This window comes from Trichosurus vulpecula, chromosome 2 (genome assembly GCF_011100635.1).
Source record: "Trichosurus vulpecula isolate mTriVul1 chromosome 2, mTriVul1.pri, whole genome shotgun sequence".
NCBI classification, from domain to species: domain Eukaryota; kingdom Metazoa; phylum Chordata; class Mammalia; order Diprotodontia; family Phalangeridae; genus Trichosurus; species Trichosurus vulpecula.
Window position 1 is genome coordinate 93,277,859 of NC_050574.1, and position 22,059 is coordinate 93,299,917.

The window sequence follows — 22,059 nt, forward strand, 5'->3', positions numbered from 1 at the left end:
GAAATCTTTTCATCTGAAACAAAAAAGGACACAAAGAATTACTCACGAAGCCAACAGTTCAAGAGCAACCAGCTTATCTTTGCTGAAGGTGAAGCAGTTGAGGATGTTGACCACTTTCACTGCAGGGACAGCGACCATTTTCTAGTAATAGAAATAAGAAAATAGGTAACAGACAAGTCATAGCATTTATCCTCTGCCTTGCAGAGTGGCACAGACACTGACTCTGGGCAAGTTAAGTCTGCCTCTGAATGTTCCAGTTTCTTCAATATGCAAAATAAAGGGCGACACTAGACGACTTCTAAGCTTCTTTTAACCCCTGGATTTCTGATCTTATGATGCCCCCTTACGATCCCATGCTGTTGATTTTGTTATGGTTAAAGTCACTGTCAACTTTGTCAAAATGCCATTACTGTAAAAAGCAAACAAAAAACTTGGTTGGGAATATTAATGTAACACCAGTAAGTCAAAATAAAGGTTTAAAAAAAATCTAAAGATCCAAGTCTTTTATGTCAGAAGCTGAAGAGCTAAATCAGATTAACATAGAAACTTAAATTACTTGCATGATTCTAGTACTGGCTCCATTTTTGGTTCATTGTCTCCATTTTAACTGATTAACTTACCTAAATTTCACTACTAAGGGTTTAAAAGAAAGTCATTGGATTAAGAGGTCAAGATACCTGGGTTTCCAGTGTCATTTTAACTAACTAGTTGTATGACATAGTAGGTAAGTTCCTTTACTACTGAGGGACTCCAGTTTCTATGTGCAAGACGAGGAAGGGTATAGGGATGGGGATAAGGGAGTAGAATGTCTTGTTTTAGTATATGAGCTTTATGATCAACAAACGGTGTTATCTAGCAAAGCTATCTATTCTCTGACACTCAATTTTTTAAACTGTCAAGTGAAAATGTTTTGACTTCAATAATCCCTAAGATTTCTTGGAGCTCTGAAAATATGGTTCTATGTACACACAAGAAATCAAGAACCAGGAGGTTATCAAATTTAAATATATTATTATAATTGTGTATTATAATATAATTAACACATTATCTTATATAACAATATATTATGTACATTAATAAATATAAATTTAAGAATTGAGTATCTCAATAGGCCTGCTTCATGATTATTTAATGACAGGGGAAAACGGAAGAAAGAGATCTACAGAAAGTTATTTAAGTCACTCTGCAAAGATTTATTCAGAGCAAGAGTTCTTAACCTGGGGTTCCCCAGTCATCTGGTACCTCTCCATTTTCTCTGATCTATCAAATATCACTGACAGTGGCTCAGCAATGACTTCTGCCAGTTCTTTCAGGACCTGAACACACACATAGTTCTCCTGGTTCAAGTGACTTACATTCATCAAGGGCAGCAAAGTGCGTTTTTATTATCTCCTTAAATCTTAGGCATCAAGTCACTGTTAGTCATTTTTGTTCTCTAATTTCCATTGTGAAAGACATTCTCCTTTGCAGAGAAAACTTAAACAAAATAGGAACTGGGCAGCTCCTCCATTTTTCTGTTACTGTTTATATCATCATCCCACCCACTCCAAGCAAAAGTCCTATTCCTTCCTGGATCCTCCCTGTACTACCAATAACACCCACACCCACACACCTTTATGTTATCCTTAGTTTCCCTTGCCAGCCTAAGCTCATTTGGGGATAGAGAATTTCTGATTCTTTTTATAGGACCATACCATGCCCTCATATTTATTTTTTACTTGGCCTTGCTTCCATCTTCTATTTATTTCTTTTAAAATAAGTTGGTTGGTAACTTTCCTGTGTATCCATAGGTCTCTTCAGATCAATCCAATTTTTATTCTTATTGGAATTGTCCTTTATGTCTTCAAACTCAGAGCATGTTCAATCTCTCCTTACACATTTTATATCACCTTGATACATTTTAATGCAAAAGAATGTCACCTCTTTCCTCAGAACCTTTTGATATCATAAACTATAGATGGAATTTCCATCACTTCTGCCCCAGTAAGGAAGAATCAGGTCCAGAACAGAATTTCCCCTTGTTGGTTCTATAACATTTTGAGGCATGAAATTATCCCTAAGGTGAATCAAGAAGTCATTAATTGTTCTGTTTTTCATGGAGAATTCCAGATGTCTAGAACTACTATATCATACCTCAGGGCCAGGCTTGTGATCCATTTCTTAAACTCCTCATCTATTATCTTTCTGTCCAAGTGGTTCATGACTTGCCTTGGTCTGTAGTATACTCCAATGACCATATCATTTTGATATATCTCTGCTCTGATCTGCACCCTAATATTTTCCATCAGCATCTCTTTGTGGTCCTCTCTCTAGTATCCACCAGTGGAGGCACATATAGGAATTCTTCTCATGCCTTTGTTCTTTTCAGTTTACAGCTCTTTTGATTAAATTAGCAACACACCTGTCACATACATTCTGCTCAGTCTTTGTTAGGGGTGCTCCATTCTTTGCTAGAAATCTGTCAATCCTAGACTGTAAGCTGTGAGCCAGAATCCAGATCAGTATGGTGCAATAGAGTCTCCTATAGACAGCTAAGTTAGATGATGGTCAGGATTCTTTCTGACTCTCAAGTGTGACATGATAGAAGGCAATGCTGGACTTGAAGTCAGAGGGCACAATTTAAGTCTAGGCTGTGCCACTGTTAGCTATAAAGTCTCAGGGAATTTATTGTACATTTTGGAGCTTCAGTTTCCTCTTCTATACAATGAACCAGATGGCCGTTAACATCCTTTTCAGGTCTAGTGACATGATTCTAAGACTTCAGATGGTTTGTAAAATGTAATTTATATTGTTCTGAATAATCGCCAGCTTTTTCAAAATGGGAATCAAACAAATTTAAAGTCATCTTGCCTGATACACAAGTTTTCAAACTGGCTGAAATTCAAAAAGCAATGGAATAACTAGACAAAATAGTATAACAAAGAAGACATTTGAGTCATAGATTTTAAGAAGAGAAAAGAGGGCAAAGTGCACACTTACATGTTGTAATGCTTTTACTGCCTTCAACTGGGGTTCAGCCCAAGAAAAGTATCTCAGCAATTCAACTACCTGAAATAAAGGATAATTTTTACTCATGGGGTCTAAGGCAAAATCTACTATCTTTGAAAATATTTTCTGTGTGAGTTTTATGACTACTTCTACACCATTTCTACTGTTTGCCCCTGTCAGACTAGGATCATGGTCAAACATCCCAAGTTCGATTAAGGTATGAATAAAGTACAGGATATAACAGAAAGTTCCTAATTACAAAAGAAAAATGGTTGTTTATTATCGAGATGCAATATTAGTCATATGAATGCAAAGACATTTTAGCTGATAATGACTGAATGTGGAAACTACATATAAACAAATAATAATACTGGTTAAAAAAAGTTTTAGTCAAAGACTGAAGTGACTTTGGAACAAAAGACATTTTGGAATCAATGGTCTGGTTCAAGTACCACAATTTGAACTAGTGAAATAGACTGTACGGCATTAATACCAAGGTCTATTTCCCAAAAAGCACAAGCAATAGGTGTATTTCTCAAAAAAGGGGAGAGAAAAAGCACCACAGATTACACTTTTTTGGGGGTGGGGAGTGCGCAAAGGCAGGGTAGACTTATACCACTTGGAGCAGGAAGAAGGGAAAAAGCTCTTTGTGATAACAATGTTGAAAATGGGTTCATCATCAAATCAGGATAGTTTATATAAATTTAAATCGAGAGAGACCAGTGCAATATCATAACTGTCGTTGAGGCAGCTAGGTGGTACAGGACAGATGGAGTGCTAGAGCTAGACCTGGAGTCAAATACAGCCTCAGATACTCACTAGCCTATGTGACCCTGGGCAAGTTATTGAATTTCTATCTGCCTCAGTTTCCTCAACTGTAAGATAAGGATAATAATAGCAACTGCCTCCCAGGGTTGTGTGATGATATCTGTAAAGCACTTAGCACAGTGCCTTGCATGGTAGGTGCTCAATAAATGCTTGTTCCCTTCCCTCCCCTCAAAACATTACCTGGTCCAGACTCCCCTTCCCCTTTTACTTCTACTTCTCTTTAGCCTATGAGTACCTTGATAACTAGTTCAATTGGAACAATGCAGAAACAGTAAACAATGCAGGTTCTAATCTTAATTTGACAACAACTATCTGCATGACTTTACAATACAATCTGGTTTCTCTGCACCTCATTTTCTTGTGCAGTATAATCCCATTCTTATCAGCCACTTGGGGAAAGAGCTTGAACAAATCAAATTAGTGAAGCATTTTTTGTTCCTTAGAAGAAGGCACTTTATACATGAGATCATAAATATGCATTCTTTTAGGTACTTGGATGGTAAGAATGCATACATACACCTTTTAGAAAGGTCACATTGTCAGTACAGTAAAGGCTGTCATCTGGAACCTAATCAGAACACTACATAACCTAGCATCTTAATAAAAATCCTTCATCTTGTAAACTACTCAGCCAGTGTTAGCACACTGTGAAAAAAGTCAGATAGTACTTAATTGTCTTTGATGACAGCTAAACAGAATACATCTATAGGGAAGAAAAGAAGTTTTTCTTAAAAGTCTACATCTATAAAAAATAGAAAGCTTTTCTGAAAGGCTTAAAAAACTAGTTTGATTAGAAAAGAAAGAAGTTTGTAAAGGACTTTCTTCTAAGAAGAAACTGGACAACCTGTTAAAGCAATAAGGTTTGGTTATGAGTTTGTAGAATTACTAATCTAAGGTTACCCCAGAATTACTAAAGAGAATAAATCTCAAAATTGAAATCAGTTCTTTTCCCCTAACTTCCTACACAACCCTAACAATTAAAAAAAAAAAACCCAAAATGAAGTTCTCATAGGTTTAAAGTTCAAAAGTAAGGAGCAGAAAATATCAAAAATTCTTGAGAAATGCTAGATAAACAAGTTTCAACATTGGCTACTCCTGGAATACTTTTTCTTAACTCAATCTATAGATATTCTCTACTCCTTCCCAGAAATTTTCCTTTGCTAAGCAAATCAAAGGCTATTTCAGATTTGTATTTCTATTAGTGGCCTAAGCGTGATTACTCTAACAAATACTTTCTAATTGACCAATATAACCCTTAGCTATTTCCAGATAATTTTTGCCATCTACGCAACTCCCTCAAGTAATAAACATGATAACTGTGATTAAACTGTCATTAGGCTTAAAAATATTAGATTAAGTCTGGGAATTGATAGAAGCCATCCCTCTTATTGTGTCTATTTTAGAAATCAATTTTAATACTATAAATTATGCTGCTCCTATTATGGCATCTCCCAACAAGACAAAGAATTTTAAAAAATAAACACAGCAGTAAATGAATCTGGGGCTCAAGTGATCTAAAGTATAACGATCGTTTACATGATAATATTGTCATGAAAACAGTTTCAATACTAAAAACAAACAAAAAAACTGAACAGTACCTGTTCACTAGAGAAGTATCCGTGCACATATTCAATTGCTTTTAATTTGTATTCTGTCAAAACGGCCTAAAAAAAACACACCATAAACACAGTTCTGTTAAACATGTAAATAGCAAAACAATAATAAGCATCCATGAAAATTGTCCTGTAAATTATCAAGTTTTCCTTCATATAACTGAGCAGCAGGATCACAGAGGCAGCAGGTCATATAACAATAATACTAATAACTACTATTTATATAGTGCTTTGTGTGGTTCAACCAGCCTCAGTCTGAAAACCTTTGGTGGCATGGCACCCACCACCTCCTGCAGCAGTCCTTTTACTTTTTGTAAAGTAAAGGCTGTGATAGGAAACACATAATTATATCTAGTCGAAATCACCTTGCTGAGACTTCTACCCACTTCTTATTCCATCACAAAAGCCCCTTCCCTATTTCTCTACCTATTCCCTAAGCTTGACAGTGATGGCCCTCTAGAACCCAGGAGCCCAGGTTAAGTTCCAAAGGTTTTATCAGCAGAACCTCTCTCTCAAATTCTGATCATATGACCTTTACAAATCAAAATAGGACAATTTGAGTTTATGCATATTCTAAGAATTTGAATACATATAGCCTCCAGTTAACAATGAAGATTTGTAAAACATTTCTCTGAAAGTTGGAATGCAAATTCCCACTTTAAAATGCTAGGTGGTAGATGTCTTAAGAGTTTAAAAACAGGCTTCTACTGACTGTCCTAGGAAACCAGAAACCATGTTTTAAATGGTTATGGTAAAATGAATTTTGAATTAACAATCACTAAAATGCCCAAATGTTTTTGTCTGTAAGAGTGTTTTATACCTTTCAGAAAACCAGTTTATCCTACCTTAGCAAATAGAGTAAATACTATTAGTGAATATTTGTTTCTAATGACTACAATTGCATCATTAAACTTTTCCTAGAAATACACATGGAAAGTCTAAATCAAAGACATAAATGGAGGTGTTAGCTTGGGCAAAGAGATAGGTCACATACTCTCAGTCACCTGAGGGAAGCATTAAAAAGAAGGGGGGGAACCAGATGGACGAGAGTAGTTCTGAGGGTAATGTAATTAAATGATTATCCTCCTGAATTCTCCAACATTGTCTTGTCAGTCATTCAAAACATCATGGATTAAATGGGAAGGATAAATTGTGAAGACTTCACAGGGTAAAAACACAGGGGTTACACTCTTCTCATATTTCTGAAATAGGGAATGTCTGAGGGAGTAGGAGAGGCTTGGGATTTGGCCTTGTGGTGACTCTGGAAGGTCAGGGCCTGGAGTTGTGGGCGTGCCCCCCCCCCAGATGTTAGCACCAAATAGGAAGATAATGGACTACCTATGAGCTGTTTGTTCTCTGCTCCAGGAAGGTCTTCCCCCCATCCTCATTTCTTCTCCTAGACTTTTGGATACCACCCCCAGCAGTTCAGTTCAGGATAGGGAAAATCTGAACAGACCGACCCAATCAACCTTGGTCCCCTAGTCCTCTGTCTAGTTTTTCTGTGCCTAGATTGTAAGCCCACCTCCCAGTCAATGGTGAGAAAGGATAGAGGTGGGTGGGAATCTTTTCATTAAGAGTATAAATTAAAGCAGCTTTCCCTTTTACCTCACCTCCTCCATATTGGAGGTGTGCCCAAATCTTGCAAGGTTTGTAAAATAAATTCATTTTGCTCCTCCTAAAGATGTCTCTCCTATTATTTGAAAATTCTGTCCCATACAGTTTTGGAGGTCCCACCAAGATCTGTGTTCTTCACGAGGACAGGCACCAAATTGGGGGCTTGGCCAACACGCATGGGAAATTTCTCCCACTTGCTGAGCACCCAAGCGCAGGGCTGGTCTCACTGGACATTCACAAACTCAGAGGAGAGGAACTCAGAGAAGCAACGTGATAGGGGGAAATTTGATTGAATGCACTATGTGCTGAGTGGAAATGGGCCCACTGTGAAATTTCAGTTGAGAACAGTCATACGCTGTGTGACCCACGGTAAGTCCTCAGTGTCCTGTCTATTCAACCCAGGAGTGTCAACTAGCAAATTTAAGGACACTGAGAAGACACTGGGGAACTGAGTCAAGGCTGTGAGGTCTTGGAAAAAAACCAAGCCACCTGGCCCCGGAGTGCCAGGGGATTGGAATTTGTGGGGTTTCTAACCCAGAGACAAAGGTGACCTGTCTTGTGTAAAATGGTTGCTAATCTCAGTGCTTGGACAGCCCTGGCGTGCTGTACCAAAGTAGAAAGGAATGGCCACAGAAAGAGTTCTTGAAATATTTGACTCAGGTGGGGAAAAATGGGTTTCTCCTGGTACTTTGAGGAAAGGCACTACCCAGAAGGGAAAGAGATTTGGAAGATTTGGGAAAATTCTCTCTCATGGAAGGGTAAGTTGATTTGTATTTCAACACCTTTCACTGCTTCACAGAAAGAAGGCTTGTAACTGCCAGAGGAGATGTGGGGCAGGAAATGCATTTTTTTTTTTAATACTGGGAATGGGTTTGAATTTGAATTCTAAATTGTGTGAAATGTCTAACTAATGTTGTATGTGTTTGAGAAAAAAGCTTTTGTTCTATGTTCAGGTAAAAATGTTTATGTCTAGGAGACGGAAATGGGCTCCTTTGGTATGCAAATTGTTAGATAAGGAATCAGAGCTGAAGCTGCCAGCCAAGAGGGCTTGGGGCTCTGAATTAAGGGTTGGTAAGATTCTAAAGGGAAAAAAAAAAAACTGTGTATTTTGTATTGAGTCAGTCTATCTAACATCAAGCAAGTGTTTAAACTGTAGAAGAGAAGTAAAGGGGTCTGTACGAAAATTGGATGATCACTTTAAGAGGTTCAGTGGTCCGCTTAGAATGTGATTAAAAATTTTCTTTCTTGGTCATTTTAACTTTTAAGTTTTAAAGAAAAAGAAAGCAGCTGGGAAAAGGAAAAGCTGTGTGAGTATATAATTTATTATCTACTTGAAATGTTTGCGGTAGTTTGGGTCAAGATTAGGTATGGGTTTTCGAATGGCAGCTTGAGATCGCCTGGCTTGGAGTCCACGTGCTGCTCTTAGCTGAGATGCCCTTCCTCCACACTGAAAGGCTGTGCGGGTTAAGCTAAAAGAAACTTGTAACCTGATCGGAAAATAGGGCTGATTAGTTAGTGATGAAAGGTTTTCTTGAATATGGGTACTGACTATGAGAAAGGTTTTGATTTTATACAGATCATTAAGTTTTGTCCATCTAAAGTATGACTGAATTTTGTTTCCACAGAAATTATATAAAAATATGAAGTCTTACTGTTGGCTAGTGGTAGGAAATTAAACTGCATTCCAAAGCCGTTGAGGAAGCTAGCCACCACCTAAAAGGCAGGCTCCTTTGTTCTCAAAAGGGGCTGCCAGGCCCAAATGTAATACACCTAGGGATGAGATCTATACTGTTGATAATCCTGTGATCCTCTTCAACTCACCTTTTGTCAACTGTCTTTAGCAACTGAAAGAGATTTTCCCCTTCATGTTATCTGAGGCAGCAGGATAAAGGGGAAACTAAAGATATTTTAGCTTGGTATAGAGAATTGGTGTGTATGAAGTTGAGTGGGGGAGCAGCAAACCCATGTGCTCTTAAGAACCTCCTCATCTTTCTTTAGAGGACTAGAGGACTTAGAGTCCACTTAGAGTGGCCCACCTCCTTCAAACTCCTTAGGCCTTTTGTTAATTCAAACCTTTTTGTAAAAACTCTGGAAAATTAAGAGTCAGGGATTAGAATGCATAAGATGAAGTTTGGAGAAAGCAGGGTGCCAAATTCAAATCTGGATGGTTCATAAAAGCAAAGAATGGGGGCAGCTAGGTGGCGCAGTCAGTAGAGCACCAGCCCTGGAGTCAGGAGGACCTGAGTTCAAAGCCGGCCTCAGACTCTTGACACATGTACTAGCTGTGTGACCTTGGGCAAGTCACTTAACCCCAATTGCCCTGCCTAAAAAAGCAAAAGAAAAAAAAAAAAGCAAAGAATGAGATGAAATAGTTTTCTTTTTTTTTTTTTTCTAAGTTCATTCATGGCCAGGCAAATATTCCTAATACTTGGGCCAGAGGCAGTTTGTGCTGAGGAATATACGGCTAAATAAATACAGTGTATTTAAGATATTAATGCATTAATATATGTTATGCATGTATTTACATATTAATGTATTAATATAGAAATACCAGAAGTAACAGGATCAACAATTCCTATATGTGATATTCTGGAAACACAATTGATGTCATCTGAAATTTATTGTTTCTGTATTTCTAAAATTCTCTTAGACTGTGAAATTTGAGAAGACCATTATGTGATTTTAATCTGAGTGTGATATACGTGAATTGGGTGCTTTTAAAGGATGTGATGAAAATTTGATAATTTTAAACTGTCATATTTGGTTTAGAAATGTATTTACCTAGACTGAAATGAGTAGTTCAAATTTTACATACATAATAATGTTTAGGGAATTATTACATTTCTATAGTATAAATTTTGTTAGAGTTGTATTAGGTTAAGAAGTTGGGACAACTGCTGTAACCTAAGAAATTATAACTTCCAAGCTTTGTCTGGAAGTTCAGTTGAAATTGTTTTTTGCTATAAAACAAGTATTTATGCAAAGGCCTTGTTGTAATCTCTTGTAATCTCTGTCAACTCAGGATACATTGTGAACTGTTATAAACAATAATCTTTTCTTTTACAATGCTAAGAGTATTGGGCCTTAGAAATTAAAACGTTACCACTAGTGATTAAAATAATTCCTCTTATAATCTAAGATGTTGTTAGATTAACAATTGTACTTAATTAAGAAACTGAGGTTGTTAACTGAATCAAGGGCTTTTGGATATTCAATCTTGTGTAAAGTTTTCTGTGTAGAAGAATTCCTATGAACAAAGTTTTTAAAGTCCTGGTAAACTTTGTTATTGTGATAAAGCTAATTTAATTGGGTATGTAACTTATAGAAACTATTCTCCCCATTACAACACCTTTTTGACTAAAGAATTTTGTGATATCTAGAAATTCTGTAATAACAAAGAACTGAGTTGTTACAATACTTTGAAAAATATAGGGGTGTGATTTTCAAGCCTGTATCATCTAAAGATATATTTATGTATGTTAATCTGGAGGTTTATGGACGAATTTGTGATGGCACTTTGGGAATTTGTGAATGAATCCCAATGTTTAAAGATTATTTTGCTTTAAGGAGGAGAGAGACACATCTCATTTTAGAGCTGTCCAAATAATTTTTCTTCATGAAAGTTTAGTGATAAGCCCTTTTTATATCAGCATCAATTTCAAACTGTTTTAAAGAAGGGAAAATACTTTGGAAAAAAGTTTTGTGAAATCTTTTGTATAATTTTCAGAAGGCCCACTGAATTTCCATTTGAAAGCTAATTGGTTGCAGTTGAAACCTACTACGAATTTTCCAAGTTTCTGGGTGAGAAACTTACACTTGGGGAATTAATGCTTATCCAGGGGCTTCTATAGAGGCCTTGGGGGAGGGTGGTTAAAGATGGATGACAAAATAGGGGAGACCAGGAGCCTTATAATTCAAGATAAAGGGGAAGAGACTCTGGGCCACCTCCAGGTTAGAGAATAAACTAGGAAAAGGGGGGGCATTTTTAACCCTTAAGGCATTGTTTCCTCATGTGTTTTAAGTACCCCAAGAAAGGCCCATTCAATGTCTTATTCTAGATTTTTGAAAAAGGAGTTTTGAAACTGCAGTCTGTGCTTTCCTTACTCCTCTCTCCCCCTTAGTTTAGATAAGAAGAAAGAGTTTTACCTTTGCCCACCTGTCAGAAGGGAAAGAAGGGGGAGAAGCAGCAGTTACTGGGATTTGAGTTTTTACTGAAAGAAAAAGAACAGTAGGGGTCAGAAGCCTCTGAACTTGGCTTCTTAAAGTCAGCAGAACTGATAATATTAGATTTGAGAAGGGGTTTGGTTTGGTAGTTTTCATTAGTAAAGCTTGCCATCTGATGGAAAAGAACCCACCCTCAGGGGGAGATGATATGGCAGGTCTCTGTAATCAGAAATAAGCAGGTAGTGACTAGAGACGGTACCTGCCAGAATCTGTTACCATTGTGAAAGAAGTTGGTTTTATGGGGAAAAACGGAAAATTGGATAAATGCAAATATGTGAAATATTGTTGTTTTTAATCAAATGACTGGTTACATTGGTACTCTTGTATAGTTAAATGAAAGATAATATTGTTTCTAGATATTAATGGGAATAATTTGGGAAAAGGGAAAAGAAGTTTTATGAGATAAGATACAAATGTAAGGTTGAATCATTATCCCATAGACTAAGATTGGGATTTAAAGTTATATTGTATCTATGTGAGATAGAGTCCTTAGATGTTTTAAAGTGATATAAGAGCAATTAGTATTAATACAAATAGTGTAATTAATCACTGGAACTAAATCAGAGACATCTTCAGTTTAGGAAAAGAATTTCAATGTAAGTCTCCTTAAGAGAGATAAGCTGTAGAATATTTTTGTATTGATGGGAAAAGTTAAATATGGCTGTTTGAATTTGAATTCATTCCATGGTCTAAAGCATAGAGATGAAGTTAATATTTAAGGGAGGAACTTGATTAGCTATAATTAGTGAAATTTGCTGTTTGAGGCAAAAGGCACTTAGGACCATAACTAATTTTGTTTTGAATTTAAACCCGGGTATAGTTGTCTGCTTTAAATCAGTATCTGAGAGAAATGGCACAAGATAAGCTACTCAGAGGAAATGTGATTCTGTATCATTAACAGGTGAAGGTCTGTATTCAAGAACAGCCCAGGGGACAATCTTAGCCTCAATCGAGGGTTGGGATCCTCTTGGCTCAGTTCTTCCCCCTTGTGTTCTTTTGGAAAGGAATTATTTTCCCACCTGACTATCCCTGAATTTAGCTATGGAGGCAGATATGACATAATTTGAGAACCATAACTATATCCAAATTTAAACAAAGCCAAGGATGTTTTATCCTGTCATATTTGGTACGTCACATGTCCCTGCTTTCTTTCCTTCTATAGCAAATTTCTGTGACCAAAGCAAGTAGTCAGTAAAAGATATGAGCTCTTTTGTGTTATCTTACTGGGCAGCCTAATATTATTTTTATCTAGAACTAGAACATGTGCAGAAACTTATGCAAACTGCTTTAAGACTCATCCTAAGATGTTTCCCTTTATTTAAAGGGTATTCTAAGAGCAGTAGTGGTATGGAGACAATTAGGTCAAGGGCTTGTGAGAATATTATTTTGCTATCTGGTTAATATCAAGCTTGTCTAGGGTTTTGCTACAATTAATAGTGTTAAAAGAAGAATGGCTTGTGGTTTATTCTGTAAATGCCATCAAAGAAACATGGCATGACAAAAGTTTATGACGTTGTATGTACTGTGTTAAGAATTGGTTATTTAATGTGTTTATGTATGTACCGGAGCCCATTATTAATTCCTTAGTGAAATATCATCCTCCTGGTGAGGAAATTAATAATGAGTTAATGTAAAGTATAAGAAACTGGGTTCTGATGTGAATTTCTCAAACAGAACAACTGGTCAAGGTTCCAATTTTGAATCTGTAAATGATCAGGGTTATAAGAATTAGAAATGATAACTTAAAATTGTGCTAAGGTGACTTTTGTAGGAGGATGAACAGAAAGTTGGTTCCTATAAGAAGACAAGAGGAAGATGCCGGGATGCTGTGCTGAAGATGGCAGAGCAAATGCCAAGGACCAGAAGACTTCATTGATGCTCCCTGCTGGACAGCTATATAGGAAAAGGCTTTTTGAATCTTAAAGGACAGTTGCATCGTCGTTTTCCTTTGGGTCTCTGTATCTGTATTTACAAAGGGGACTGCCCCCTTTGATTTGTCAATGCATGGGAGATTTTGAGGAATGGAAACCTTAGAAAAGGGTAATGGGGATGCAAGCATGATAGGAAGATAAGGTGATGGACAATTTATAACAGCAATGATGTGTGAAGTCTTCAAAATCGTAAGAAATCAGAGGGGGGACTGAATGGGAAGGATAAATTGTGAAGACTTCACAGGGTAAAAACACAGGGTTACACTCTTCTCATATTTCTGAAATAGGGAATGTCTGAGGGAGTAGGAGAGGCTTGGGATTTGGCCTTGTGGTGACTCTGGAAGGTCAGGGCCTGGAGTTGTGGGCGTGCCCCCCCCCCAGATGTTAGCACCAAATAGGAAGATAATGGACTACCTATGAGCTGTTTGTTCTCTGCTCCAAGAAGGTCTCCCCACCCCCCCATTTCTTCTCCTAGACTTTCGGATGCCACCCCCAGCAGTTCAGTTCAGGATAGGGAAAATCTGAACAGACCGACCCAATCAACCTTGGTCCCCTAGTCCTCTGTCTAGTTTTTCTGTGCCTAGATTGTAAGCCCACCTCCCAGTCAATGGTGAGAAAGGATAGAGGTGGGTGGGAATCTTTTCATTAAGAGTATAAATTAAAGCAGCTTTCCCTTTTACCTCACCTCCTCCATATTGGAGGTGTGCCCAAATCTTGCAAGGTTTGTAAAATAAATTCATTTTGCTTCTCCTAAAGATGTCTCTCCTATTATTTGAAAATTCTGTCCCATACAGATTTTTCTACATTGCACACTCATTCAAGCACTCACACCAACCTACTACTTGGTCAGCTTCAACCAACTTTTCTATTCAATTTCGAATTAAGTTTATTAATCAGGTGTGAAAGAGAACATCCATTACAATTTCAAGAATTTGTGTTAATGTCTTCTGGGGAGGCCACATGCCCTATAAAGTCTTAATCATTTTTATAGAACATTTCCCTTCCCCAAAAAGCATATTATCACTTTTTCTAAAAAAACCTTCCTTAATATATAACTTAGAATTATTCCATGCCCAAGCAACATTAAATACAGCATATGTAATATTATGTGATTTTGAGGTCCTGAACTGGTTATCTATGATGGATCAACAAGCTGTAGGCAGGAATGCTATACAAAACACATATAAATATGTATTTTTTTAAAAATTATTTACCATACTATAAAAAAATCTTATTTTTATTAAGGTAGGTGTGGGTTTTCATGTTTTGAGACAGCATCGTATGGTAGAAATTAGAGTTAGGTGACTGGGTTTAAATCCTAGCCTGCTACTTTTATTTGTGACTTGTGACAAAATCAATCGTCATATCACCATGCTTTCTTTACCTGTAAAACAAAGGCACTAGACTAGGTTTTCTTTAATGCCTCTGCTCAATGTCCCACAACCTAAAATATGGTTAGAAGTGAGAAGAAGAACTTGAAGATATCAGGTAGTAAAATTAAGAAAGCCATTCTTTTCCTAGGAAGTAGGAGTCTGAATAAATTTTCTGGGGTAAATTATAATAATGTTATTAAGGTGGTTTCCTGTAAATAGAGCTATAGAGAAAAGAGAAGAGGAAATAAAAATGACAAACTAGGTACTACGAAGATTGTAGAAACCTGCATCAGGGATATGTAAGGGCCAGTTAAGATTTTCTAGGTGAGAGTAAGAGGCAGAGGTGATATGACTGTCACTGACAGCAAAAGTATTGTGTGAACCTAGACCTGAATGATTAACTAATAAAAACACTGGCCCAAGGAATTAAAAAGAACTTATGTCATCAGCCAAACAAGAATTATCATTACTTTGTTTCCAACATAAGTATACTTAGGAATTCGTGCCTTTTATATTGTTTATGCTCCAATTCTAATATTTTGAGTCACATACAAAAAAGGGAATTGATTAGCTCTCTAAACATCTTAGACACAAAAACAAGAGATAATAGCTATTTTATTTCTCACGCCTTTGGACTAAATGAGCTGGAAGAAATAAAAAGATCATCTGTACTCGAACAGGAGTCCCACAAACATTTCTAACAAATGGTCATCCAGACATCACTCTAATAAGGATACAGGAGCTTACTACCTCCCCTAAAGCAGCTCATTTCAATTTCACAAACATTTATTTAGTGACTGTTATGTCTGTTTCACCAGCCCTCCCTATGAAATGTGAAGAAATACAGGCCAAATGATTATCTTCAAGTAGCTTCCTAAAGACACTCTTATTAACATAAGATTTAAATAATTCAAGATAAAAAAATTTCACAACACTATATAGATTTCATTACCAAATGAATTCCATCAGAATAACTACTACTGGAGTTCAAAGAGCAAAATCTATAGTGGATGGCATGGCTGGTGAAGATAGTAGTGAAGGATGGGCAGGGTTTAAATGGACAAAAAAGGGAGGGGGTAGAGGGAAGGGCAATGAGAAAGAAAAAAGGACAAAAGCAACATGGAGGTAGAAGCACATAATTCTGCTGGAACTCAGCTACAAGATTTGCTTCACTCAGTTTTTATTACTTTCATTAAAGTTATCTCAGAGTTTCTCCCCTACCCCCACTCCCACCCCTTGAAGGTTGTGAAATAGTTCTGAACAATGGTAAGGGAGAATTAACATCAGAAGAGTCCACAGCAACATGCGGGCAGAAAATAACTGTTACTCACTGAGTTACTATAGCAGATGGATGTGTTCACAGAGCATTAACACCAGTAAGTATGACAGAACTTGAGATACTGGTATTGTTACATTCTCTCAGAGGGAAGTGAAACAAATCTTCTAGGGGGGTTCTAGCCCCAGCTTTGCCAGTGATTACCTGTGTAATCCTTAACTTCACTACGCTTTAATATCCTCTCAGCTGCAAAATGATGCAGTTTAGAGTAGACACTCATGTCCCCTCCAGTTCTAAAATTCTATAGTTACTTTTGACTATGAAATGTCCTTCATTATTTGCCAAGTGAAGATCTTACCATAAGATTTCCTGATGTTTGACCAGCTTAGGCCTTTTCTGTTGCTGATTTTCCAAAAGAAGAAACTACAGTACACATTCTAAGTCCTCATCTTTACATGCAGTGGAATCCTGATGACAGACACTGAAAGACTTAAAGCTTCTCAGAAGACATACGATGTTTCCCATCAAAACCTAGGTACCTTAGAGTCCATTTTTGTCTAATCCTTCATTTTAGAGATGTGAAAAGTACCATAATAGTGAAGTGACATATTTAGTGGCTGTCCAAGCCAAGACTAGAATCCAAGTCTGCAAACTTCTAGTGCAGTTTCCTTCTACTATCACCATTCCATACCTTGAAGAGTTTATTTTTCTAATTTCTCATATTTAAATGGAAGTCCACTCTAAGTATAATGTTCAGATTTTGTATGGGAGAAGAATAACCTATATTGGGAAAATAACTAAAATCTAATGCTCTACTGGTACAGTTATGCAGACAGGAATTTTCACTTAAGTTCACATTTCCTTAATATAATTGACAGTTAAGATATTTTAATTGTAAAACACAAAGTATATAGTAACGTTAGGGTGGGTTAATCATTTTGTCTCTGTCCTCCAAAGCAAAACCACCCACTGAAGAGTTCAAGGTACATTAGTAGTGAGATTGGACAGGAAGGCAGACCAAGGTTTACAATGACTCTTGGGGGCCAAGAATTCTCATTTCTTCCTCAAGTGATTTTTCCAAAGAGATAGTTTTCAGTTACTTAATTTTATGGTGAAGCTAAAACCACAATATATAATCACTAACTTACCTCATCTAGAAAGAAACACAGAACATCTCAACAGTGAATAACAGGGAAGGGGTATTTAAAATTAGCATATGCTCTAGGTCCTGGGCTTCACTAAGGCCAATTGATTTCACCCCCTTCTGAGCCCCTAGCATGGGTGTCTACCTCATTTTGCAATTATGTACTTGAGGGGTGGGGAACCTGCGCCCCAAACATGGCCTTCTAGGTTCTTGGGTGCCACCTTTTGACGGAGTCCAAGTTTTACAGAACAAATCCTTTTAAGTGGATTTGTTCTGTGAAGTTCGGATTCAGTCAAAGGGCCACACTTGAGGACTTAAGAGAGCCACATTTAGCTCTCACTCACTCCTGATGTAGTCCTGCTACAGGGTGTAGAGATGGTGCAGTGGATAGAGGACTGGTCCTAGACTCCTCTTCATGAGTTCAAATCTGGCCTCGGACACTTACTAGCTGTGTGACTCTGGTAAAGTCACTTCACTTTGCTTGCCTCAGTTTTCTCATCTGTAAAATGAGCTAGTGAAGGAAATGGCAAACCATTCTAGTATCTTTGCCAAGAAAACCCCTCATGGGGTCAGGAAGAGTTGGACATGATTGAAAAATGACTAACCCACAAAATCATTATATGAAGTTTCTAACTGTTCCCAATATTCCTGAAGTTCTTTTGTAAAACATCTGTTTGACACTCAGAATTTTCCCACTGTACCAATGTTGTATCAAAATAGCAACTGACATTCATGGTATTATATGGCTTGAAAACTCTTTAAAGCCTTACAAAGTTAAATACATTACATATACATTTATATACATTATCTCGTTTTTGTCCTAACAACCCTATGAGGTATTACAATTCCCATTTAACAGATGAAGAAACTGAGGCTCAGGTGCACTTAAGTGAGGTGCCCATATTCACTTCGACGAGGTATCTGACACAGGATTCAAACTCAGGTCTTCATCTCAAAATCCCAGACTTGTTACACTATTTAATAATGTTAGGCCACTTTACAAAAGTCTATGAAGCCAGGATGATGTTGATGAAGCTGAGTACTGATCACTAGTTGAGTGGTTAGTCATGATCTTCAGAGGTCCTAGCAACAAAAAACATGGAAAGCTTGTCTTGATTTTTTTTTTAATCTCCCTGATGATATACCTTCTATTGTTGCCCCAGGTCTCAGAGCCTTAAGAGATTTACAGAACTGATGTTAGAAGGGAACTCAAGAGTCCACTTTACCCCAAACTCCCCCCTATTTACAAAGGATACTAAATCCCAGGGTGGTAAACCAGCTTCTTCAAGTTCTCGCAGTGAGCTTCAGAAAAGGCATCTGAATGTAGATCCTGACTCCATACTACTTCTAAGTCCCTCATTACTTAAATCCCTCATTCCACCAGCCTGATTCCCTCAAAGTGCTTTTCAAACCAAATATCCCCAAACAAAACTCCCATTTTTTTAGATTCCCTTGAAATCCTTAGCTGAGATCATTTGTAAAATCTCACCATAGTTTGACTTATCTGATAGCCTGTTACTTGCTTCCATTTGCTAGACTGGTTGAAGCTGATAGCTCTAATTCTTCACTGCTTCTATCACATGTTCTATCCCCTGTAAGACAGTAAGCACCCTGAGGGCAGGGCCTATCATTTTTTTAGGTCTCAGCACCTACATTAGTCTTGAAGATGGTAGGTATGTAATAAGTGTTTCTTGCACTGGATTTGCTGAATACTACTTCTACTTTCAAAAACCACAGATTCTCTAAAAACCCTTAAATTTTTCCTCACAGCTCCTACTTCAGCAACAGTTAGGAGCTTCAGCAATGAGAAGAGGGGAGGAAGAATAAGGGTAGATAAGAATTAAACATTAACATACGTGAATTATTTGTAAAACAACAAATGCATACAGTGCTTTAGGATTTGCTAAGAGCTTCTCACATTTAACTTGTGAAGTTATTATTCCTATTTTACAGGTGAAAAAAGAGAGAAGTTGTGTGACCATGAATGGCCAAGGCACTTAGTCTCAAAATATCAAATCTATCTACCAGATGCTTGCTCATACTTTAACTCCTGTGTTACTTAAACTATGCATCTGTGTAAAGTCACTCCTCTCCAGCCAGGCTAAACTCTTTGGGGGACCCTCTACCCACTAGTATTTTCTAACCCTCCCCTAAACCTCAGACACCCTAAAATATTTTGATCATAGAACACTTAAAAGTAAATACAATTCTTTCTTGGAAAAAAAAAAACTGGTAGTTTCCAATACATAAACTCAAAGGTAGTCCAAACAAACATCAAATAACCATGCTTCAATGAATAAAACTGTTTGGTAATTAGCATATCAATTGCTCATAAAGGAGTACTTCCAAAGAACTTCTTAAGACAGTGAGTTCTAGCTAAGCATTTACTTAGCCAACTTATTTGAATTACAAATTCTTTTTTTCAGGGACACTGAGAAAGAGGCAACTTTAGATCTAATCAACATCAAAATTATCCTGGATTCCACATTAGGTGAAATTGAAGTCAATAATATTTTTACTGTAAACTTATTTTAATTGGTTTCAACCAAAAACTTTTAGTGTGTACAATAATCTCCTACTCTATAAAGTTAATGTGAAAGACTTGCATAAGAAATATATTTTAAATAAAAAAGAATTTGAAATGAACATGAAAACAGAAGACAGATCAAAGGATCACAATAAGGTTAGTACTATAGGAGTCAAGGAGTTTAAAACCAAAACCAAACTTACTAATCAAACTCTATTCAAACAAAATTTAAATCTTTCAGGCCTAAATGTCTTGTAGGCTACTCTAAGGAGGCAGCTAGCTGGAGCACAGCTGGACCTCTAGAGTCTGGAAGCGCTGAGTTCAAATTCTCCCTCTAGCATTTAGTGGTAGGGTGACCCCCAGGCAAGTCACCAGAAATCTGTAAGCCTTAATTTCCTCATCTGTAAAATGGGGATAATAACAACACTTCATTAAAGTTAGGCATAATTCTAAGGAGTCAACCTTGGCAAATTTACCTTGTACCAGCAATAGAAAATAACATAATTCTTTTTTTATAACAAATTGGGATCATTTCAATTAATTCATCTATTTTTTCCTAAGGAGGAACTAATTATGTTTTAAAATTATGTCTTTTAACGTTTTGTTGTACAAAAAAAATCTTAGTTCTTTCTGGTTTGTGACAAATTGTCCGGTAAAAATACCCTAGATGGAAGTAAATTTCTAGAATTTATAATCAATATTCCAATGTTTCAGTAAGCAAAAGTAAACATACTGCTCAAGAAAGCATCGTTCCAATAAGTTAACCCGGGATACTAACTTTCCCCAACAAAACAACAATTAGTTTTTTTTTTTTTTTTCTAGTTTAATAAGCAAACTTGGCTTAATCTTGGTAGTGGGAAGAAAGCTGCCTGGACGACAAACGGTATTAAATACTTGTGTTGCACGAAGACTTAGGCCATCATACATTGTTAAATAATCACGTTTAAGAACTCCTACTAGGTACTAGGCAACTATTAGTTTTGGAGACATGGTCTCCTCAAAGTTTTGAGGGCCTCACTGGAAATGAAATAAGTCGGACTCCTATCCCACTTCCTTTCCTTTCAAAAGTAAAAGAGCTATTAAACTTGAGGTATCTGTAAGCTATTGGAATATTTGTTAAACGGGATGGTTCTCGGAGCGGTGGGGGGGGAATACTGGGGGAAATTCTAGTGACGTAAAACCAGAACATGTCAATAACATATATAGGATGCATATATGCGGCTGTATACACGTACGTATACATGTATATGTACATATACGAACACACACACATTTTTTTTTCAAAGAACTGAAACCTAACAGAACCCCACCTCCCTAATCCAGCCGAACCCAATGCTCGGCACTCGAGCATCCCATCTCCGGCTGGATCAAACCCTTTTCCCGACTGCTTCAAAGGACAATCCGCCAGAAAACACGGTTATTCAGCGCACTGCTTGGAGCCACCAAGACCACGTTTTTACCTTTCTGATTTCATCCAGCACCGTTTCAAAGGACTTTTTATCCATCTTGACTGCAGTCTAGCCGTGGTTAGGTCTTCAACAAAAGCATTCGTCCTCGCGCTGCTCTGTTTTGCTTTATAAAGTAGCTACGGCTGAAGTATCAGTAAATGACCCCAAAAGTAAGATGGAACTAGGGGATTAGTAAAAGAAACCCTTAAAAAAAAGCTCGCTAGAAAAGGAACTTGGGAGAAGGAAAACAAAACAATTCCCTGCAAAGTTTCCCCAGTTCCAGTGACGTGCAGACACGAAGCGGACGCGGCGATGAAGGTCTTATTTATTTCCCGGTGAGTTACAAGCAGAGAGCCGGACTGCTACGGAAGAGAGGGGCGCCCGAGGCCTGGGGGGAGAAGAGGAGGAGAACTCGGGGGGGGGGGGAAGCAGAGTAGCAGCAGCGGCGGCAGCAGCACCTGCGCCAGGGTTGCAGCCCGAGAGGAGGGAGGCGAGGCGCCCTGCACCTGTCCCCGCCTCCGCCGCCGCTTGTCCGTGCGCCCGTCACCGCCAGCCCGGCCCCATGGCCAGCCGCGCACCCGCAGCGCTCGCTCGCTCGCTCACGTCCCCTCCCGGCCCGCGCCCTCGGCTCCACACGCTCCGGGCCGCGACGGCGGCAGCGCTGGGGCTCTCTTTGTTACCAGAACCCGCGGCTTCCGGGAGCGGGCAAGGCTGCCGAGCGCCTGGAGAGCCGGATGGAGGGGGAAACCTTCTGGGGCAGGGGGGATCTCGAGCACCGAGGAGCGATGCCGCGCGAAGCCGCCAGGGATTCGGCCACCGAAGCTCCACCTGCGGACCCCACCCCTGGGGGGGAGGGACCTTCAAAGCCTAGCGTCGCGGCGGAGAAACTCAACTCCCCGCGCCTCCTACACGCGAGGAACAAAACACAGCCCCCCCACCCCTCCTTCTTGGGGCCCTAAGCTGAAGTGGGCCGTCTTCTGAGAATGCCAGAATTCACAAAGAATTTAGGCGAGATTTTGATTTTCCTTTGAGTCTGCCTACGTGAATTCTAGGCGTTGCCTACTTTATAGTCCAGATTTTCTAGTGATCTGCT

General features: G+C 38.2%; 1 protein-coding gene across 1 annotated transcript in view; it reads right to left on the bottom strand.

Annotated features, from left to right (window-relative positions):
• PROSER1 (proline and serine rich 1) overlaps positions 1-21,893 on the bottom strand; it is a 33,276-nt gene extending 11,383 nt beyond the window's left edge. Inside the window, exons 1-4 of the mRNA XM_036746820.1 lie at positions 20,979-21,893; positions 5,415-5,480; positions 2,980-3,048; positions 47-141 (exon numbers count right to left, since the gene is read on the bottom strand). Coding sequence (XP_036602715.1) covers positions 47-141; positions 2,980-3,048; positions 5,415-5,480; positions 20,979-21,023 — 275 coding nt within the window. The 5' untranslated portion in view covers positions 21,024-21,893. The remainder of the gene's footprint in view (positions 1-46; positions 142-2,979; positions 3,049-5,414; positions 5,481-20,978) is intronic.
• Positions 21,894-22,059: the final 166 nt, after the last annotated feature.